At 38.2% G+C, this 23,295-nt stretch overlaps 1 protein-coding gene across 1 annotated transcript; it reads left to right on the top strand.

Moving 5' to 3' along the window:
* Positions 1–516: 516 nt before the first annotated feature.
* Positions 517–23,295, top strand: scn2b (sodium channel, voltage-gated, type II, beta). Its single transcript, XM_053507367.1, has 6 exons — positions 517–803; positions 15,658–15,824; positions 16,020–16,230; positions 17,854–18,049; positions 18,374–18,432; positions 18,723–23,295. Exons 1-5 carry the CDS (start codon positions 728–730, stop codon positions 18,381–18,383), a joined length of 660 nt encoding a protein of 219 aa, XP_053363342.1. The 5' UTR covers positions 517–727; the 3' UTR covers positions 18,384–18,432; positions 18,723–23,295.

Here is a 23,295-nt window from a genome sequence, read left to right as displayed (position 1 = left end):
TAAAGTCCAGTTATTAAAATATTTTCCTTCAGATTAAAATAAATAAAATCTGGATGATTTTGGACATCTGCTGTGTTAAGATTTTTATAATAGAGAAATAATAGGTAAACAATATGGTGGCATGGCAGGGTCCGGGTTCGATTCTTGCCTTAGGGTTTGTTTCCATGGCATTTGCACGTTCTTCCCATGCTTGGTGGGTTTCCTCTGTGTACTCCGGTTTCTTCCCGATGTCCAAAGACATGCAGATTATGTTAACTGCCATTTCTAATTAGCATTGCCTGCTATGTGTGCATGTTGACCAGAGGTCACACCATGTTCATAAAAATGGTACAGATTTAATTTTATCCTAATTTAAGGATGCTTTGTGTCCAAGAAAGACACCATCACATGAAGAGATATCTTTTATTTACATAAGTAGGCATCATTAAACGTATATGTATATTGCATTTTTCTTTTACATTAGGAATTTAACTCATATGGTAAAACGCGTATTTATATATATTTCCACAGGCTCACGTAATAGAGAAAAAAAAAACAAATCTTCCTGAACATACAGGAATAGTACGGCAACCATAAAATCAACATTTTACAGCTGAAGACACTGCCATCCATATCACAGCACTGAAAATAATCCATTTTAGATAGCATTTTTTTTATGTATCTAACGACCAAATATCCTTGTGCTGTAATCTGATTTATATTAAAGGGCATATCCTGCTGTGTCAACATGTCCGGGTTGTTGCGCGTGCGAGACACGCAGTGTGCGTCAGCCATTTCTGCAACGGTGCTGCTGGTGTTTGCGGGTGAGTAAAAAAAAAAAAAAAAGAAAAAAACCCACAGAAGACAGATCTCTTATCTTTTTTTAAAATATACATACTGCATTTATTATTATTATTATTATTATTATTATTATTATTATAGCATTATACACTTCATCAACACACACACACACACACACACACAGCCAGAATGTTTGTTTGTGTATACCTTTAGAGACAAGACTAGCTATCAATATCACTATGACTACTAATATTAATAAAATCAACAACAGCAACAATTACCATAATCATCACCACCACACCATAACAACAACAACAACAACAACAATAATAATAGGTATTGCTGGTTAATTACTATTATTATTATTATTATTATTGTTGTTGTTGTTGGTGATGGTGGTGGTGCATAAAATAACAACACTCACTCTTGGTGTGTGTATCTATCTATCTGTCTATCTATCTACTATCTCTCTCTCTCTCTCTCTATATATATATATATATATAATATATATATATATATATATATACACACACAGTATACACACACACACACACATACACACATATATATATATATACATATACATATATATATATATATATATATATATATACTATACAATGTAGGTAAATAAACTGTAAATAGACACAGTTAATACAAGTGAATAGACAATTATTATTATTATTATTATTATTATTATTATTATTGTTGTTGTTGTTGTTGTTGTCATTGGTGGTGGTGGTAACAGACATAGCTTGTATTGTCTATGGTAATAATCCTCACTGCTTACACGTTCGCATACAAACACGTTCTTAAATAATAATAATAATAATGATAATAATAATAATAAAAACAAGAATAACAACAATAAGAAGAATAACTACAACAGCAACAACAAGGATTACAACAATAATAATAATTGTTATTATTAATATTATTATTGTTGTTGTTATTATAAATGTGTTGATATTTTTACTAAATTATAAGTGATATTTTACAGTATTAATCAATAAGCTATCTCTAATCAGGTCTAAGGTCCAACATAGGATGCTGTTTGTAGGCAGGTTCACTTATCCATGCACATTAAGATGTATATGTAGTCAAATAGAATAAAAAGTAAATCTGGTGTTTATTATTTACAGTTCTGTAAAAACTTCTTCCTGTTTTTTATATTTAATATTGCACAAAGATAACTCAAGTAAATACAAAATGCAGCTTTAAATGATGATTTCATGGGAAAAAAGCCATGTACAACCCTATGTAAAAAATAAGCCCCTCCCCCACATTTTAAAATGAACTGTGATTAATCACATTTTTTTGAAATGTGGGTTAAATTTAATTTTCCTAAATCGCATCTATCTGACAACATGAAGCACACTAAGAATCTCAAAAAGCAACATATTATGCCGTAATCTAAAGAAATTCAAGAACAGTTGAGAAACAAACATATCCGTCTGAAAAGGGTACAAAGCTATTTTTAAGGCTTTGGGACTGCAGCGAAGCATGGTGAGAGCTATTATCCACAAAGAGGAGAATCTTGGAACAGTGATACTTTATGAACACAACGACGACTCGTCCATAAAAGAACCCAGAACAACATCTAAAGACCTGCAGGCCTCAATAGCCTCAGTTAAGGTCAGTGTTTATGATTCAACAATAAGAAAGAGACTGGGGGAAAAATGGCATCTGTGGGAGAGTTCTAAGGTAAAAGCCATGCTGACTGAAAAGAACACAAACTCTCTAAAAAGATTAAAGTCTCGTCTCACATTTGCCAAAAAAACGTCTTGGTTATCCCCAAGACCTTTGTGCAAATATTCTGTAAACTGAAAAGACAAAATTGAAACTTTTTGGAAGGCTTGTGTCCCGTTACATCTACAGTGAAAACTACAGTGACACACTGTTTCATAATAGGCACATCATACAGTACCAACAGTGAAACATGGTGGTGGGAGTGTGATCGTCTGGTGCTGCTTTTCACCTTCAGCACCTGAACGACTTGCCATGATTAATGGAACCATGAATTCTGCTCTCTACCAGAAAATCCTGAAGCCATCAGTTTGTGATCTCAAGCTCAAGCACACTTGGGTTATGCAGAGGGACAATGATCCGAAACACACCAGCATGTCCATCCCTGAATGGATTAGAGCTGAAACGATTCCTCAAATAATTCGATTACAAAAAATGATCGAGACAAAATCTTCTGCCTCGAAGCTTTGTTTAATTAATTTTAAAAGCTTGCGTTATGTTTTTGCGGAATTATTTGTTTGGCGTGACACAGCGTGTTTCTGGGGTCGGTTCTTCGTACGTCGTTAACTCAGTTAGCTGGATTTAATTGTTGTGGATTTGTCCTGATCTTGGATTGTTTCGTTCTTCGATGCGTTTCTAGCATTTGTTGTCATAGCAACATATCCGTAAGCTTGAACCTGCTTTCATGTAAACAGGATTTAGGCTGCGCTCCTGGCGGGTTATAATTGGTTGAAATGGCGAGGTCACATCTGATTGGTTAAAGAGCACGACTGACTCAAGTGGGAAAAGAAAAGTATATGCCCCCTGCCATGGACCCCCCCCCCCTCCCCACCACACACACATAATCGCTATTAAATATTATATATAAACATAAATTCATAAGTTTATTGTTATCAAATATGATATTACTATTATAATAAACCCTAGGCACGACCATTAATACAAATTCTTGTATAATGTTTATTTTATAACACTTTTATTTTTCAGGGGTTTGTCATAAAAATATGCAAATAAATATTTACATGTATTAAAAATAAATATTTTATAATGATAAATTGGACGAAACTAATTTTATTATAAAATAAACAATATACAGTGGTTAATCAATCGGAATGTAGGTCCTACCGTCGCGGTATGCAGAGTGTAATTAGAAAAGACGCGTGTAGGGTTTTGTGTCGTCTTATATCTTGTGTTCTTTAAATTTATAGTAGATTTATTAACTGAAATAAATGACCATAAAATTATAACATTGTCAGGACGTTCTACTGCGTCAGCTGATGTTGGTCATTTAACCCCGCTTGTGTTTGTGCGTTATTATAAGAATGAAATGCAGTAGACTGTTATGATCTGTAACGGATTCGACCCATGTTGCACGGGCGGCACCATAAAGCACGGACACGAGGCGAGGTCTTACGGAAAAGGGTAATTTATTTAGGTAAAATGGGGAATGAAAGTGTTGAAGGAGGGAGAAAGGAAAGAATGGGATAAAGGTTGTGTATGTGCAGTTCCGGGGCATGCGGGCACACAGCTGATGCTAAGTGTTGGTGCACGGAGTGGCAGAACTGAGCACGCGGAGGCAGCGCTCCTGCACGCTCCCTCGTGACGGCGCTTCTCCCGCTGTCGATGGCCGGCGCGAGTTCTCGCTGACGCAAAAACCTAACCACACTTTTCCTCTTCGGCAGCGGGGCTGCGAGGGCGGGCACGGTGCGGGAGTGAAGATGCCGCGGGAGCTCGCGCAGCCCTTTCTCGCGCTGTCCTCAGCGCGGAGATCAAAGGGCGGAATTCTAGTGCCCTTGTTTAAAGTCCCTGGGGCGCGTCACATCTCCCCACTGACATGCTTTTTTTTTTATATTCTCCATTACATCACGTACTTCCCAGACCTCAGACAAACCTCCGCGCCTTGCTTTTATAATGCGGAGCAAGCCTGAGATCATATTAACGTTAATTATCGCCAGCCGGCACAAATAGGCGGCTCCCGTCCCTTTGCTGCCTATTCAGGGAGCCTACGGAGTGAGGGAGTAGTTATAGTAGATTTGGGCGTACACCCATCACACGCGCACGCCGTGGCAGATCATCATAATTGTCCTAAACTTGTATTTCATAAGGTTTTCCGAGCGGTGGTACAGCGCAACGGGGGTCATTATTTACTATTAAACATTAAACGAATTTACAAAACTTAATGCGTGCGATTAAGCGCTGATTCTAGGTAGGAAAGTAAAGAAGAGGATCCTGATGCTCAACATTCCGGAGACCAAACCCCATTTAAATTAAATTAACAAATATTGCATGTAAATAACAATAGCCCACGTTTAAAAAAGCATTTTTATTTAGATTATAAAAAAATTATCCTGCATCTGTTTTAGGTGTTCCAGCTGCCACTGTTCTAAAATTCAAATTAAATCAAATCTTATTGGGATCAAATTTAAGCACAATAAATGTTAACACAGTGAGCCTTTTGATTCTATCACTTGTAATTAGAAAAAAAGCGTGTATGGATTTGTGTCATCTTATTTTTTGTGTTCTTTAAATTTATAGTAGATTTATTAACTGAAATAAATAACCATAAAATTAAAACAGTGTTAGGACGTTCTACTGCGTCAGCAGATGTCGGTCTTTCAGCCCCGCTTGTGTTTTTGCGTTATTATAAGAATGAAATGCAGTAGACTGTTATGATTTGTAACGGGTTCGACCCATGTTACTCAAACAACTCAGTTCAGGTGTAAGTAAATGTCTGTGCTGTTTGGGGGAGGGACGTGCTAATGATTTGGTCGGCTCTGTGTGTGTGTGTGTGTGTGTGAGAGAGAGAGGGGTGTCGCGGTCGTTTTCAGTGAAACAAAGGCTCAGCTGAAAAATGTTAGGCACATCAGTCACTTAACCCCCAATAAAAGGTATTTGAGTGTTATGATAGTTGTAATATAACAGATGCGCACTGAATACTAAACCTAAACCAGGCACGGAGATTAATGAACCAAGATAGCCCCCATACCCGTTTAAAAAAACAAAAAAATACCAAAGAATATTATTGTGTATAGACTGATTAAAAACAATGCAATTTATGCTATCATAAGGAAAATCTCAAATTCTTCCATTCCAATGATTAAAAAAGGTAACAATGTCAACTTTAGAATGTAGAATCCAGGGGAAGTAAAATTACACAAATTGAAATCACTGAAAGTCTCCAGAAGAGCCTCAGATTCAAGAGGTTTTTAAAGTGGGGAGAAGTGCATTTCAGTTCCTCTGAATGTATAGGTGAGAACAGCCGATTCACACCTGGGGAGGGTGAATCATTTGTATTTGAATGTTGTCTGGCATTGTAAAGCACTATAGTGACACTAAAAGAACAACCCAGGATTAATAGGAATTCTTATACTGCATAAACATTATTTAGCACAAAAAAATTCCTCGCGCTCGGGAAAACTATGCGTGCGGTTGAGCGCTTTTTAGATTATAGGAAATTAAATCGGAGGGTTTTTATTTAGACTATTAAAAAAATAACCTGCGTCTATTTTTAGGCGTGCCAGCTGCCACTTTTTAGTTAGAAGTTTTCAATACAAAGCTTATAATGCCCACATGACATGACGGAATAAAGGCACGGCTTATTATGATCCCGGGCTTGCACCCCGCGCTATAAAATACTTAGGGTTTGATGGGTTACAGTGGATTTTACTACGCGGTGTGAGTGCAATGGCCATCCGTCTGCTCGCTCTGACTCTGCTCTCCGCGGATGGCCGTACCGCCCCCCTCCCACCTCTCGCTCCTTTGAAGTCCCCGGGGCGCGTTCCATTTGCCCTGCTTGCATGCCGCACTTCCGCGTTGTTATACGCGCGCTGCATACACAGCGCGTAGTAAAATCCACTGTAGCCCAACAAACCCCGAGTATTTTATAGCGCGGGGTGCAAGCCCGGGCAACGATAGCAACGATAGCTCACCAGTCATGTGTAATTCTGCGGTCCCGCTGCTTCGCATGTCTGAAGGGGAGGCCGCCTAACTAGTGAGCGAGGAGCGATATTGATTTGGGCGCACGCCGTGACAGGCTGAAAAAACTGTGTCAGATTAATGTGCAAAAATTATATAATAAAACTATATAAGACTACATGCCTTTATAAGACTCAACTTTTATTTAAGTGCACTCACAATAACGAAAAAACGTTGTGATTTTGTAAGTGTTGTGATTTTGTAAGTGTTGTAAGCTGCGCTGACTGACTGGTCAGAGTCAGTCTGCTTGCTGTTTTCCCGACGTGTTCATAATCATTAGTCTACTTCTGCCGGTGCGCTCTGGAAAACTCCATGCATGCGGCTGAGCGCTGATTAAAACTATTGAGTAAATTAAAGAGGAGAATCACGATGCCGAGTCGAAGTCCTGAGCCCAAACCTCATTTAAATTGAATTAACAAATATTATAAGTAAAAAAACAATAGCCCATGTTTAGAAACCGTTTATAAATTCTTTCCGACATGAGTTGGTCCGGTGTTATGCGCAGAGCGCCGGGAGATTTCCTGAAGCTCAGAAATCACTGGGCATTTTTTCTAAATAGCCGCTATCTTTAATAACTGATGGAGGTTTTGAGCTGTATACACACGCATTCCTGCCTAAACAACTCTAAAAACTACACCTGTAACACAATAAACAGTAATATTTCAAACATTCTGCAGGCTGATATTTGGAGAAAGGAAAGAATAATGAATAAACCAGTTGTTGGGTCAAAATAACCCAACCAGGTGTTCATTTGTAAACTACATCTCATATGAGCCAACATGAGCAACCCAACAATGTGTTTAAAGTACCTGAAATAATCCAGAACTTAAATAACAATAAACCGATACAGAGATACGCTGTATAACGGTCACTGTTGTATTTACGGCAACGAGCGAAAATGTCACTTTGCGCCACCTGGCGGCCATTTTACGAATGACTTTGAAATGCAACTGATTTATTTTGGCCGCTAACGTTTTTACGCGGCGGTGAGCGCGACGGTAATAACCATTCCAATTGATCAACTACTGTAAAAGTATACATAATATTTCTATTTTTTAATATACAACATATTTATTTTCATATTGCTTATTTTTTTTTATTGTCTCACGTATTTTGTAAACCATTAACTTATGAATTTATGTTTTAATATAATATTTGATAGCGATTATGTAGGGGGGGCAATCCATGGCAGGGGGGCATTTCAGCACATAACACGTGTTACAAAAAAAAGTTGAGCCGCTCTTTTTCCATTTCGTCAACCAATCAGAGGGCTTGTGATCAGTGTTTCTACTGTCCATGCATATCGACTTTTAAACCAACGCACGATTTATCTCAGTCAACTTTAAGCTATTCCTTGTAGATAATGACGATGTTTATTTTTGATAAAATGCTATATGCCTAAAAAAATAAAAGTTGATTTTTTCTAAAAAGAAAACCAATTAACCTTTGTTTCTCTTATATATTTTACATTGCTGTTTAATTAAGCAAAAGTACATTTTATCCGATTACTCGATTAATCGATACAATTTTTGGTAGAATACTTGATTACTAAAATATTCGATAGCTACAGCCCTAGAATGGATTAAAAAAAATAATAAAAAAAAACACTGTAAAAATGTTTCGGAGTGGCCTTGTCTCTAGTTGTTTTAGTCTCCTGGGTGGCTGAATTCTGCATAGAGTGGTCCACATTTCCTCCACAGCGAGGTGAAAGACTGATTGGCATCATTGCTGTTGTTGTCGTCAAGCATGTCACAAGCAGTTAGTAGGCTTAGGGGGCAATTTCTGTTTTACATAGGGCTAGGCAGGTTTGAACAGCTTTTCCCCTTTAATAAATGAAATAATCATTTAAAATTTGCATTTTATTTTTATCTTTGTGTAATATTAATTTTTTTTTGATGATCTCAATTATTTAAGTTTGACAAATCAGCCAAAAAAATACACAATCCAGAAGGGAATAAATACTTTTTCACAGCACTGTAAGATATTTGTTAAATATTTGATTTGTGTTTATAACTAAAATAAACTAAATCACTTGGGTTTAATTATTTATCATTATATAATATTTATTTGAATTTCAAAATTAAGCCTAAGTTTTTTTTGTGTCTTAAACGTTTAAGAACATACATGGTGTAAGGTTGCAATTCCTATAAGAACCACCAGATGGCATATGACACTTCTTTCTTTCCTGCCTAGTAGGTTTATAATGTAAATGAATATTATTTATTAGGTTCTAGTAGATAACTAAATTGAAGCAGATACAGACAAATGAAACACCACAACACAAACTTGGAACATTAATTTGACTTTTCCCAAATATGACAATATAATTGTAGTCAACCATTTTCCATATAGTTTATATCGCAGTTTACCAAGCTTTCTATTCTTTATTTATTCAATAGGAAATAAATAATTTTTAAAAAAGTATTAGACATGTTCCTACCCCATGTTCAGGCAATTCTTTAGTGAAACAGTAAGCAATGTCAGACTTAAAGGACCCCGAGGGACTTACCCCTCAGTCGTCTTCAGTTCAACCACAGTGTACATGTGTGGAAAAAAAATCCTTTCTCTTACGACCCAATTTGACCTCTCTTGCTCGTTCTTAATATTAGCTCTACAGAGGAGTAAAATTTTTCCCAAAATAAATCACCACTCACTCTACTATAAATTCAATGTCACTCAACATACTTTTGCTCTCAATATAAACTGATTTTAATTCCGTATACTTTTAACTAAAAATATCACTCAATATAAGCTTGACCTACTACATATAACGTTTGCTTAGTGGTTAGCACTGTTGCCTAACCATATTCAGGTTTAGTTCCCGCCTTGGACTTTGCATGTGCTCCCCGTGTCTGGTGGGTTTCCTCCGGGTACTCCGGTTTCCTCCCACAGACCAAAGACATGCAGATTAGACTTATTGCCGTTTACAGATTGCCTGTAGTGTGTGAATGTTGACCCGGGGAACCTACCACAGTTGTCAAAATGGGAATAAATACAATGAACCATACAATCCAACGGTCAGAATTGGGTCCCTATTTGGACCACAGAGGTTCCTAGATGGATGAATGGATGAAGTTTAAGGTTTAAGTGGCTCATGATAACCCAGAGATGGTTCTGTAGGCTGAAAATTCACAAAAGAAAGTCTGGTAGTGCACATCATGCCAAATGGATCCAAAAGCATCATTAACAGCATCACCATTACCATTCTAAAGAATTGTCATGGAAGTCTTCGGGGCGGAGCACCATTTTGTGCTGGTCCTTGTGGTTCATGCAGTTTTGATTCCCTGGATGTGCCTCTGTACAACGTCTCAGCACATAGTAATGCAGAGGCACTGAAATATTACCCTGGTGATATATGTACCTCATCACAACTCTGTAGTCCAAATTCATCCAGGCAGTTTCTCAGAACAGATAGGAAGAAACTGTTCTGAGCTTCTGGAGTTTACAATGGAGCTTAAACTGTGGGTCCTCCAAAATTCTGAATGTTGTGATCTACTTTTTCAATCATGCCCTTGTTGAAAATTAAAGAAGATCCACTTTTTTAACCAAGTGTCATGCCTTCAAAAGCGAAGTATGAAAATATCAAACCTCATTAATACGTGGTATTATGCTTTGAAGTGTAATACCAAACATGCATTGCATGTATTTACAAGTGTGTGAGTTTCACGCCGCATGTCACTGAAAGCCTAATACACAACTGTTAATATATTTGTTGCATAGAATTATTGAATGTGGTGACATTCAATGTGGAGCTTGCATGTTCTCTTCATGATTGGTAGGTTTCTTCCGGTTACTCCAGTTTCCTCCCACAGTTTAAGTTTGTGAGACTGTGCGTGCTTATGTTCCTTCCAAAGGATTGGCACACCGTTCAAGAGTAGGCTCTTGTCATTCTGCGACCCTGTACAGGACAAGCGGTATAGAGAATGAATTTGATGAGCTCATACAGTAGATAAGTCGTCCTTGTGCTCCTAGAGTACCACTGTTCACCAAGTTTCTCCATTTGTGGATAATCCCAAATCAACTGTTGGCCACACCGTCTTATCAGCGCTTTTCGTTCAAGGATAGTGTCTCCCCAGTAACTGCTGTACAGGTCTGAGCATGTTACATTAGTTCATTTGTACCTTTACTGCGGTGCGGGCAAAAACGGATGCCCCACTTGTGATTTGCCCGAAAGTAGAAAGACGTTTGTGGTCTGAGGGTGTCCCTGGTGCTGAAACAACTAACAGAAGAGCAGAAACACTAGCGTTTTAGTATATCTGCAAACAAACTTTAGACTGATACTTTTAAGAAGGTGAAAGTTTCTTAAAGAGAATCATTACTGGTGATGAGACACGGATTTATCACTACGAGTCTGAGAGTGAACATACAGGAGTATGGAATGGAAACATCCTTACTCGCTGACCAAGAAAAACTTTAGCTGGAAAATTGATGTTTTCAGTTTTTTCAGATTTTCAAGGGTCAGTTTTGGAACATTATCAGAAAAAAAGGTTCAGCAGTCAACAGTGGTTGTAACAGTGAGATTGTAATTAAAGAGCTTAAGCCTAAACCTCTATTTAAAACTTCTGATGAAGAAATGGAGACACCGGTGCACTGGACCCGGCTTTGCGGTTAACACTGTCGCCTTGCACCTCCGGGTTTCGATTCCTACCCCGGGGTCTGCGTGCATGGAGTTTGCATGTTCTCCCCATGCCTGGTGGGTTTCCTCCAGGTAATCCAGTTTCCTCCCAAAGTCCAAAGACATGCAGATTAAGCTAATTGGCTGTTGTTGGCCTTTCGGTTGCTCCTGGCAAGGGCTACAGCGGAATAACCGGTCTGCACAACAACTTGGCACAGGTTTTACGCCAGGACGCCCTTCCTGATGCAACCCTCCTATTTTATTCGGGCTTGGGTCCGGCACTGCATCCAGTGGCTGAGGGGCTTGGGCACTGGCTGGGAATCGAACCCGGGCCTTTAGCATGGCGGGCAAAACACCTACCACTGAGCCACCAGTGCCCCCAGATTAGGTTAATTTGCTAATTAGGTTTAAATGAATAATGAAGTCAGTAAGAGTAGAGTAAACGTCAAGACTAATGGGCAAAATAATGTGTGAAAGAGTGAGACATCCATCCATCCACTGTTCACACCATGTTTACTTTAAAGGTCGTGTAAGGACAGGAGTCTATCCCAGGGAAATCAGACCACAAGGTGGGGTACGCCCTGGATGGGGTGCTAACCTCATCTCACACACAATCACACACCTGACTGCGTCGCATGTATTTGGATTGCGCCACCGTTGTGCAGAGAAAAACATACAGTACAGTCCTAAATATTCACAAAAATCTTTTCCCAGTTTGAGGTTGTTGGTGGAGTTTTGCATATTTTTTTTGCATGTACAGTATAGTGTAAAAAGAGACAGAGTGTATAGATGTGTTCCGAAGTGGAAATAGTGGGCGGGCAAACTTATTGCTGATATTGCGTAACACACTGACTGGAACATTGATTCTGCATTTCCGCCGTTATGGTACTGTATGTCAGTAATGTATATGCAAGCACTTTTATTAATACGACAAAGAATGCGGCAACTGTGTGTGTGTGTGTGTGAGGGTATGTGTATGTTTGGGTTTTTGTACATGCGTCTGTTGTGTGTTGACAGGTGTACCCTCCTTAAAGGAAAGGTCACTTTTAAGAGGGAGGGAATTAGCTGTTCTGCAGAGAGAGAGAGAGAGAGAGAGATGAAAAGGGAGGGGCAAGATGAAGGTTCTGCTGCAGAGAAAGCTTGACCAGTAAAAAGAAATGCAACCCAGCAGGGTGGAGGGTGTGTGTGTGTGTGTGTGTGTGTGTGTGACCATAAAAACACAAAACTCCTTACTGCAAAGTGACAATAACAATTTAAAGTGATGGTATCACACACACACACACACACAAACACACACATATACAGTACACACACACACATTACAAATGTCTCAGACTGGGTTTCTGTCTGTCTCTGTGTATTTATGTGTATGTCTATATTTGCTCCAAATGGCTTACACCTTATATGAATAATAAAAACTATAATGTAATTAGTATCACATAAATAAATGCAGCCTAGAAACAAACTGTTCACACAAAGAAAACTATATGTGCTGTGTAAGAGGGTGTGTGTGTGTGTGTGTGTGTGTGCGCGCGTCTGGGTCTCTGCAGCAATGCAGTCATCTGTCTGAACTGTAAAAAGTGCTGCATAAGCTCTAGCGGTATACAAGAGGCCGCTCCTGCTCTGGTGCAGTTATCTTGGCCGCTTACTCATCAAATATCCAATTAAATAAATCGACCATACCTCCTGTAAAGATTAATAGATTAAAAGATTATAGGAAAAATCCAGCTTTATCTCACATGTAATAAAATCTTGCCTTTAATTGTAAGTTATTTTTTATTCAGGCAGAAACAAATACCTTTTTGAGTTGACCCATGTTTGTAGGAGACGTCCATCTGTTATCCGTGACTCGTGGAGGACAAACACACACAGGTTCAATTCCCTTAGTCATCCATTACCATATGAAAGAAAAGAAACCACACAAACTAAAAGCGAATGGTTATAATATATAGCTATACTGAACAGGCCCATTTCTATTGTTAGATATATAATGAGTAATAATGAAGTGGAATCAACTGGAATCAACCCGGATTCAAATTGCGATAGATCCAGGGTGTTCCCCGTCTCCTGGGATAGGCTACAGGCCCCCATAACCTGAATAAGCTAGAATAAGGTAGAATAAGCTATATACAGTAGAAGATGAATTTAGTTTTGACTCTATATCAGCTGTTGCCCACTCTGGACGTACTCTCAGGAGCCCATAGAGTGCAGAATTTTCATGCTCCAGTACTTAGCCGGTCAGGGCAGGGGGTGAGGTACTAAACAACTTAAGATTAATTAGCTTAAGCTCTCACATGGGCTACCGCAGGCTGGAACCAGGGGGATGAGAGAATCCTTCTTACATTTACACTTCTTACGCTTCTTGGAGTTGGTCAACAACCATGCAAGGGCAAGGAGAAGGATTGGAGCACAGCAGGGTGTGTGCTTAGCTTCCACTCCCGCTCGCAGTGGATGGAACAAGCTGGCACTCCTTGCCTGTGTTTGCTTAGGGCAAGGATCTTCAACTCAAGTCCTGGAGGGTCACCAACACAGTTTGGTGATTTCAGATTCAACCAATCTGTTAATTATTAGCTTCTGTGGGTGTGTTTCAGTGGCTGTCACCATGAATTACAAACTGTGCTAGACTTGCTGTCCAGAACATACCTGCCTTGGGGGCTCACTACAGATCTGCTCACAGAGGCCAAATATGCCATCTGCCAAGATGACCATGTGTTCTTCAACAGGCTCATTGACATGTCTATCCATCTAGATTCTCTGTTGAACCCCAGGGCACCAGACCAGCACTAGTCATTGAAGCACTTCTGTCTGGGCATCAGTAAAGACTGACAAAGATGAATGTCACCACAGTTGCAGAGAGCAGATGTGCTTTTTATGTGGCAGGCCCCAGCATGTTTTTACATATTCCCCTTCCAAGCCATAGTCCAGAACATCTAAGACACCATTCATTAGATTTATAATTTTAACTTGTTCTGCCAATATGATAAAAAAGATCATGCGATTTTTTTTACTCTAAGGTTCTATTGCCAATGCAAATCTGTCATACAATTTCTGCACTGATTGACTCTGAATATTCCTCCAGAGTAAAGCTCATTTAGGTGGTGTTCAGTAGAGGAAAAGCCAGTAGGCTCCTGGTTCTTTACAGACCTTCTGTCAATGCCACTTACTTTTACAAAGTCTCAGTGGAGCACTGCTATCCAATGCCCTTGTTCCCTGCCACCTTGGAACAACTCTGTGAGAAGTGTGATGAATTGAAGGGGGTGTTTGCCACCCCCTCTGGCAATAAGAATTACAGAATGGTATATGGGCTGTATTCAGCTCCTGCAGTATTCCAGTCTCTGAATACTGCAGAAGCTGAGGTGTTGTGAGACGTGTTGGGAAGGTTTGTCATTGTTTATATTAAGAATGACATTCTGATCCACTTCGCAGATCGTCTAACACAAATCCACCATTTCAGGATGGTCATGCCACTCTAATTGGAGAACCAACTGTACTCTATGTCAATGTGGAGAAACACAAGTGTCAGAAAAGATGCTGATGGACCAAGGTAGAGTAATGGCATTGGAGAACTGGCATCCTCTTGCCACCATGTAAGATCTGCAAAGCTTCATAGGGTTTGCCAACCTTATATCTTTAGAAGATTAAAGCAGGCTTTCATGTTGGTTCCTATCCTGAGGCACCCAGACCCATCCAGTCTGTTTATTCCATACTGGCCAGGTTCCAACAACAAAATGCTGATTCCCTGTCCCACATATATTCTGTCCCATTCTTGAGAGCACCGCAGCATTTGTGAGTGACTGTGGGGATCACTTCATGTCATGTGTTTGAAGAGATTTTATGGAGAAACTGGGGGTGTCAGAAAGTTTTAAGCTTACTGAGAACTTTCTGTATGGAGCATAAAGAGGACTGGGCCCAATTCCTTCCCCTGGGTAAATATTCTCTCTCTTTGTCTTGGTCTGTAACACAGCTTGCCCTTTTCCAGAGCAATCTTGGATACAAACCACTACCGTTCCCATGGAATCAACGGCATGGCTACTGATAGCTGGTTCTGAACAACTGAACTTCTTGGAGAGAGCACAGCGACATGTAGAGCAAACCACACATGTGACTATTAGGTCAACGTTACTGCTTCTTTCAAGGCCTTCCAGCGTATCACTGATGTCACTTAGTCCGCTGCTGTCACTACAAAATATTATTGCTACTTCTTGTTCATCATAAAAATAATAGGGCCTTCTATAAAACAGGCTATTTTACACGCTGGCAGCCAATAAGTATGGCTGATATTCATATTGTTAAATTGAATATCATGGTTAACATGCAGACTAGGATTGTTTATGCATCATATACGCGTACAGAAAGAAAATTAAATAAGGGGAACGGCATAAAAAAGGGAAAATGTGATCTGCATTGTTAGTCTGCATTTTTTAACTTCAGATTTTTGAGGAGTACAAAGATGCTGGGCTAGAGACAACTGAATAAAACTTTGCTTTGAATATTATGAGAGTTATTGAAATTAAATAGCATTTGAATTGTTTCTGTTGTAGCCTCTTCTGTCTCTTCTATGGAAGTGCTTGTGGCACATCAGCTTAATGCACTGAATGGCACCATGATAAAGATCTCGTGCACGTTCACATCCTGCTACAAACTGGATATTAGCAAATTTGCTATGAACTGGACCTACCAGGAGACTAAAAATGATACGGAGGAGATGGTGAGTCATCTTTCTTTTTATCTTATTCATATTGTATATGTGTGTATTAATGTGGATCATTTTGAAGATAATTTAAAAACATTTTTCTAACTGTCTAGATGCCTGTTTGTGCTGTTTCTTTCACTCCATAAAGTAAAGAAAAAAAATAACCTTTTTAAATTATTAATCCCCTTTTTTTTTTACCTCTTTTTGTAGTTTATGACCTTTAAGAACAGACTAACTCTTTTAAGGACGGACCGTTTTGGAGAAAGGGTAAAGTTTGCTGGAAACCTGGATAAAAATGACCTTTCCATCACCATCTCCGACGTGCAGCTGACAGATGAGGGGATCTATAACTGTTATGTACGCAATCCTCCTGATCGTGTCGAGGGCCGTGGTAGAATCCAGCTGTTTGTAGTCACTGAATGTAAGCATTATATTGCACCACTAAAAAAGCATTTGATTTAATCTCCCAGCGTTAGTTAAAGCTAAATAGTTTTTACATGGATAAGAACATGCAACCAAGTGGTTGTTACAAATTAAAATTTATTCATGTAGCAATAAAAATAAAAATCACTGAAATTTACACAGATCAGCTATGACACTAACGCCACCACCAAGTAAATTGAATAACATTATCAGTTAAACTGGTGACAGGTTCATGGGCACCAAGGCTCCTCTATGCCTGTGTGGTCTAATCCCACAGAGAAGCCACTGTACTGTTGTACAAACTGCTAAAGAAAGTAAATGATGGATACGATAGAAAGGTGTCAGAACACCCAGTGCAATGGGAGGGATGAGAGGTACGTCGTGCTCCCACATTAATCACGGCTTTACAGCCAATCAGGGGCGTCTGTGAGCTCACGCAAGCGGAAGGAGCGGATAGCGCTGTCCTCCGAGTATGTAACGCCACCCCCAACGGTGCGTGAGCGAGCAGTTTGAAAAGATGCGGTCGGCTGGCGTCACGTGGTTCGGAGGAAACACGTAATAGTGATGGGTCGTTCATGAACGATTCGTTCTTTTTGAACGAATCTTTAACATGACTCAGATGAACAAGTCGTCTCGGAAAGTGATTCGTTTATTTTCTATTGGGCGCGCATAGACGCTATGAGTGCAGTACACAGGAAACAGTATTAAACAATTGTGCCAGTGGGTCTTTGAGTCCCAAGTCGTTCTTTCTTATGACATGTGACTCCCATAGACCCTATGCAGTGCAATAGATTCAAAAGAACGAACGACTAAGATTGGAAGATATAAGAGGTAAGCTGCTCATTCTGTTTATTATAATATGTCCTTAGCTGCATTGTAATATTTTCACAACTGGAACTATAGCTAAAACTTGTGTATGTAAACGTATTGGGGGTCTTTTTATTGAAAATGCAACATTTTAATTTATTTCTGATCAAAAAAACGAAATGAACAAAATGACTCAAAAAAAGATTCGTTTATTTTGATGAACGAGATTCAAAGAACCGAGTCACTAAAATGATTCGAACTTCCCATTACTAACACGTAATAGTTTTCGGCTCTCCCGACTGAGTGGTAGTAGTAGCCTTATTGTGGGAGCCCCCTAGTGACGGGGAGGAATTGGACAAGACTAAATTAGGAAGAAAATCAGGAAAAAATCCAAGAAAATAATAAAATAGAACACCCAGTGGATCACAGCCTGCTGTATATCGAGCCTAGCTGGAAAAGGTTTCGGGGTTGTGTATCTGGCCCCCATAAATCCCCAGATCTCAATCCAACATGGAATAATATGTCAGATCTACATGGGCCCCACCCCACAACCCTACAGCACTTAAAGATCCGCTGCTAATGTTCTCGAGCCACACCCAAAGAGGCCAGATTCACAACCCACTTTGTTCATACAAAATGATGCGAGTATGCGAGTGTGTGTGTGTGTGTGTGTGTGTGTGTGTGTGTGTACCTTTAGTTAGCAACATGATTGGGGTCTAAAAGCAGTGATTGCTGGTATAAAACATAGGTCATTGCATCAAACCACCATTTAATAATGATGGACTGAATGAACGAATGAATATCTTGTGTGCAGTGCCCCCTCCTAGAGACTCGACCATTGCAGTGGCAGTCGGAGCATCTATAGGAGGGATGCTGGCTCTGGTCATCCTCTCCATGGTGATCATCAAGTGTGTACGCAGACATAAGAAACAGGAGCTCATCTCTGATGAACAGAAAATGGAGGAGGAGGGTAAAACAGATGGAGATGGAGGCATAGAAGAAGGAACCAAGTGAGAACTTTTTTTACTTTTATGCTATAATGGAATACACCTCTGCACATTAAAATATATATTAAATTGGCAACATGAATACCAACCTTTTGTCAACATTATCCTGAATGAGAATGCTATATACCTGTCAATAATTCTTTTTTTGTCTGAGTCGAGGTCTATTGTTTAGCTTGTTTGTTTTATCCAACACACCAAATTCAGGTCACGAATATCACACTGATGATGTGAATCTGTGAGAGTTAAACAAACTAAAAAGGAAGCTATTTTAACTACGCATTATTCACAATGAACTTTTTTGTTTTGTTTTTGCTTTTAATGAAACAGACAAATTTAACATGGCTGTGACCTGAAAGGCCTAAACAAGTTCCAGACTTCACATGCAGGTAAACAAATAACTTATAACTGCATAGACATAACTATACACATCATACCTCTCACCTTTTTGCATTTCCTGTTATCTTGTAACTTTACAATGCCTTTAACATTCAAGCCAAGCTATAAAAAAAATGTTTAAATAGTGGAACATATCTAAAGATTACACATAACTGACTAGTACAGTAGCTAGTGCATTTTCATGGTCCTCAGCCTTCCTAGGTTAAAATATGGAAATTTTATTAACAACTGAACAAAAAATGTATACTTATATTTTTTTCTTTCTTTCTTTTTCCCCCAGAAATGATGTTTGTTTGAGCCATCATGCTGTGGCTGCAATGCTTTCCTTGGTATGGATCTTTCCTCATTTGCCCACCCAATAGAAATAAACAATTGGACTTTTGACAAACTCAACACTATACCTGCCGTACATTCCAAGTGAGCCAGTGTAACGCCTCCGATCAGGTTTCTATACTTCACTCTTCAATTTAAGATTGCTAAAAATCTTAATCCACATAGTATTTGTAGGAACCACATCACTTTTAAAATATTGTTGTTTTGTTTTGTGTCTTCCAACCACTGCCAATATGTTCACAATGTAACTATTGTTAAAGGTAAAGCACACTGTTCCTACTATTGCCTACTAATTGGTAGTCATTTGATAACAGATTTTTATACATGTCCTGCTGTCTTTATTTTGTATTTATTGTCTATTGCAAAAAAAGAAAAAGAAAAAGTCCTCTTTTTGAGAACCAGATGTTCTCAAAGTATAGCAACATTCCAAAAAAGCCACTTTGCTTTGGTGGTCTAAATGTACGCGGCTTGTCCTTTACTGATCAAGGGTGTGTTTCCTGAAAAAAGATGAGTTATTTTTTTAGTTAATACCGAAAATCTCACCGAACATCTCACCGGTAAGTCTGGTGAAAAGCAGTACAAGCTAATATCAAGGTAAATCTTTAAGACTTATCTGCAACTGAAACAATGGCTTAAAAATGTTATGGTAATAATCAACAGACATTTGTGAAAATTACTTGTGAATTTATTTAAGACATTTAAGATGTAAATAAATAAGTAATATAATTTGTAAAAAAATTAATTTTAGTAAGTATTCGTGTGATATGGGAGCCAATTTGCTAGCTAATAAATAAATTCATTTAACTCAGACAGAACTTACTTGTTTGTTGTAAAATTATATTAAAATGCTACAATCTAATCTGATTTAATGCATGTTAGCACTCCAAAGTTTTATGTCAACATTCATTAACTAATCTGATGCAATTTACTTTTGCTTAAGCTTGCATTTATAAGCCAGGTATTTTACAGTATATTGGTATTTATTATATGGTATCAAGTCATTTAAATAAGTATGATGAACAAATAATTGCACAAATAATTTTACTACAATAATTACAAAATATCACTCTCCAAAATATACGTTTATGGGTTCAAAGCTTAAACTCAACAAATGAAATTATTATTGATTGTGAAACTATTAAACGTGGCAAGAGATTCGAGAACGAGAGCAGATTCTCCATTAGGAACTCTTAAGTACAAGATGTTGAATAGTAGAAATGAGCCTCATCACTCTTTACTTCTTTTTAAGGTTGTGGGACTTGGACTAATGTTCTGGGCAGCTTCTTCTGTGTCTAAAATTGGTAAATTGATGCAACTGTATTATAAGTCATTTTCGCAGTGCTGTATCTTGTTCAGGATTTGCTGTAGAAATCCAGATCAAGTACTGATCTCAACCTATGTTCTGAAAGCCATTGGAAGAGGTGTGAAGGAATCCAATTAAAGACCTTTTTGGGGTTAAGTGCAGCCAGATGGACTAGTAGAGTGAAAAGATGAAAGCCCACGTCTCAAAGTCCCCAAAGGGCAGCATGGAAAATGAAGGTGATTTTGGCAAGCTGGAAAGAAATGATGTAACAGAGTTGAAGGAGAAATAAAACCTAAATTCTGCAAGATTTTAATATGTTAGTTAGCATAAGCTGGTACCCAAATGACCAGGAAAGAACAGCCGGTAAAGAACAGGGTAAATATTCATTTTCTTTTATTAGACCAGCTAAACCAACACAGATCAGCCAAGATGACTATTATAAGCTGGAAGACCATGGACCACCAACTGTAAGCTAAAGTTACCATCATAAGCTGGCAGATTGCGGACCAAAAAATACTAGCTAGTATAATCATCATAGATAAGCAGATAAATCATAAGACAAGCCACTGTAGCATGATCATTAAAGACTAGTACTGTAGGCCAGCTGAAATTGCAGTTTTTTTAAATGCTCATTAATTTTTAAAATGATAAAATGATTAACAAGCTATTGTAATAATGTCAAGTATTGAATTTTTTCATGGAACACACCCTAGAATGGTATTTCAGCTGCAGCAGTATTTTTAACAAGTAATTCTTACCTATTTTTTTCCTATTTGGTCTTCACATACTGACATTAAATTGTCATTCAGGGAAAATTACTAATACAAAAAAAAATGTTTTAATGTATTACGATTAAATTATTCCTATATATATAGATATAGTATGATTGAATGAATATGTGAAAGGTTTTGTTGAACATTCCTTAAGTATTTTTCTTTTGCAAAAGTATGTAGCTAAATTATTGGATTGTTTGTAATTATATTATATATTATATTATACCAAATACTGTTTTCAGATCATTCAGATGAAACAAATACATTTATGTGTTTAAAGTAAAACTAGTTTAGTTGTACGAAAATATGTATTGTATGCAGCAACATTTCACTGTAATTGAACCACACTAGACTTCACTTGGAAGTGCGCTGAGGTCGACAATAGTTTCTAACTAGTTTCCAAAGTATCAGCCTCACTAATGTCTAAAAACAGCTGTAGCTAGTTCTTATGCAAATAACAATGCATTGCAAAAATGCCACCTGAGCAAGTGAAATATGTTAAATATGCTCAAATTTATTTTCCTATTATAGAATAACAATAAACCAAATGCAACAATATCAAACCTATTTTTATGCTTTCAAGCTTAACATTTTCATAATCTATTAGCAAATTATTTTCCTTCTTTTGGTGATAAATGCTAAAAATTAACAAAATTGTCTGTCATTATACCAGGATTATTCCGTGCTTGAAAATTATAATTATAGCTAAAATTCTGATTCATAATCCTTATGTTTGTCTTATTTTAATCTGATAATAAGAAATACTAGGGAAATCTGTATTCTAGGTATTCCCACTATACTTTTTTGTGCGCAAACAATGTTTTTGGTTATCTATATGAACAACTTAGGCTTTTAAGTATGATAATCTAGTATATCACTCAGTATATTGCTCTACATGCAGTTTCATGTACACTCATCGGTGCATAGTATCTCTTATTTAGATCAAGAAACATTCCCTAACTTAATACTGACTTTACTGCTGAACAGTGGTTACTGGCATTTTTCGTATCCATTGCATGTTGTAAATATATCATAACAAACTGTGCTGTGTTGAGAATGAGGAATGACAGTAGAACTTGTCTTGACATGGAAAGTTTGATTTAGTTCATAACTGCTTAGCACCAGTTAAATGATTCATTTAAAAATGAATTCGCCAGTCATGTCGGGTTCGAATCCCACTCAATGCCCAAACCCCAGACAATGGATGCAGTACAGGTCCCAAGCCGGGATAAAATGGAAATGTTTCATTAGGAAGGGCATCAGCCAAGTTGTTGTGTGGATCGGGTGATCCGTTGTGGCGACGCCTCCATGAGGGAGCAGCCAAGAAGCCAACAACATACATTTTTAAATGATGTGATACCTAGGGTTTAACTACTAGACGACTACCAGTTTTTCTAAAAATTACAAGTACGGCCCTTCAAGTGTTCTTCTGTTTTGGGTAATTATAGTTGTATTAGTATGAACTGAGCAAGAAGTTTAAGGATATTGTGGATTCCTCTCACAATATGTGTTGTGGGTTCTTACTTGTTGACTATTCGAAGCATCAGTTCCATACAGCTAAATAGGTCACTAGCTTTTTTTTTTTTAACCTCCCATAACCACCAGGAAAAAAAGAAAATTAACTATATAACTTATACTAGCCAAAATATGAGGAACCTGGTGAACCTTTGGTCAAAAATGGAAATGTTACAAATTACAAAAATGGAAAGGTGACTGCTGTAACACTGGGTGCTAGTTTGACCTTGAATACAGTAATTAGAAAGAATTTTATGGCAATGCCCAGGTTGCAGCATCCTTAAGCAGGGGCCTCCATACAGTATGCTGCCTATGATGAGGACAAACGCTTTTATAATTTGACAGTTCACAGTTGGGGCCTGGGAGCCACCCTTTCTTTGGACTATGGTGATATTCACCACCCAGTGGACATCCAGTGTGCAACCCATGTCATTCATGCTTGGCAAACAAACAGTTTCATTTAAGTTGTCTGCATTGAAAGAAGTGGCCAAAACCCTGGATTAAACCCTCACTAGGGTTTAATCATACCGCAATCCCACTGTGACACCCTCCACATACACCCCTTCCAGAAATAACTCAGAAGCTCAAAACCTCATAAGATCATAAGTTCAAAACCTTGCATTAATGGTCAAATGTCAACCAAGACCAGCCATTGCTTCGGAATGACTAAAGAGAATCCGAGGGTCAGTTTGCTTACTCTTAGTTCTAGCTAGTTGATGCCTCATATACATTTGTGGCCCCATACTGTACATCTGCTCCCAAGTCTGCAATGGAAGCATCTGTGGTGATTTTCTCTGATGAGGCATGATGCTTTAGCAGGCCCATTTTAAGTATACTAGAGCCTGTGCCATACTTGCAGAACCAATATGACAACCATATCATACTATAAACAAAGGAATCAGTCTAGAACTAAAGCAGACAAAAGCATA

Source organism: Clarias gariepinus, chromosome 11 (assembly GCF_024256425.1).
Source record: "Clarias gariepinus isolate MV-2021 ecotype Netherlands chromosome 11, CGAR_prim_01v2, whole genome shotgun sequence".
In the NCBI taxonomy this organism is placed as follows: domain Eukaryota; kingdom Metazoa; phylum Chordata; class Actinopteri; order Siluriformes; family Clariidae; genus Clarias; species Clarias gariepinus.
The sequence above is the reverse complement of the archived record's forward strand: the minus strand, read 5'-3'. Positions and strand labels throughout refer to the sequence as shown.

Bases quoted from the DNA above. Each gene is read 5' to 3' on its own strand.
- scn2b (XM_053507367.1), top strand. From the start codon at position 728: ATGTCCGGGTTGTTGCGCGTGCGAGACACGCAGTGTGCGTCAGCCATT. The intron at 804-15,657 runs GTGAGTAAAAAA...TTTCTGTTGTAG, and splicing joins GGTGCTGCTGGTGTTTGCGG to CCTCTTCTGTCTCTTCTATG. The intron at 15,825-16,019 runs GTGAGTCATCTT...CTCTTTTTGTAG, and splicing joins AAAATGATACGGAGGAGATG to TTTATGACCTTTAAGAACAG.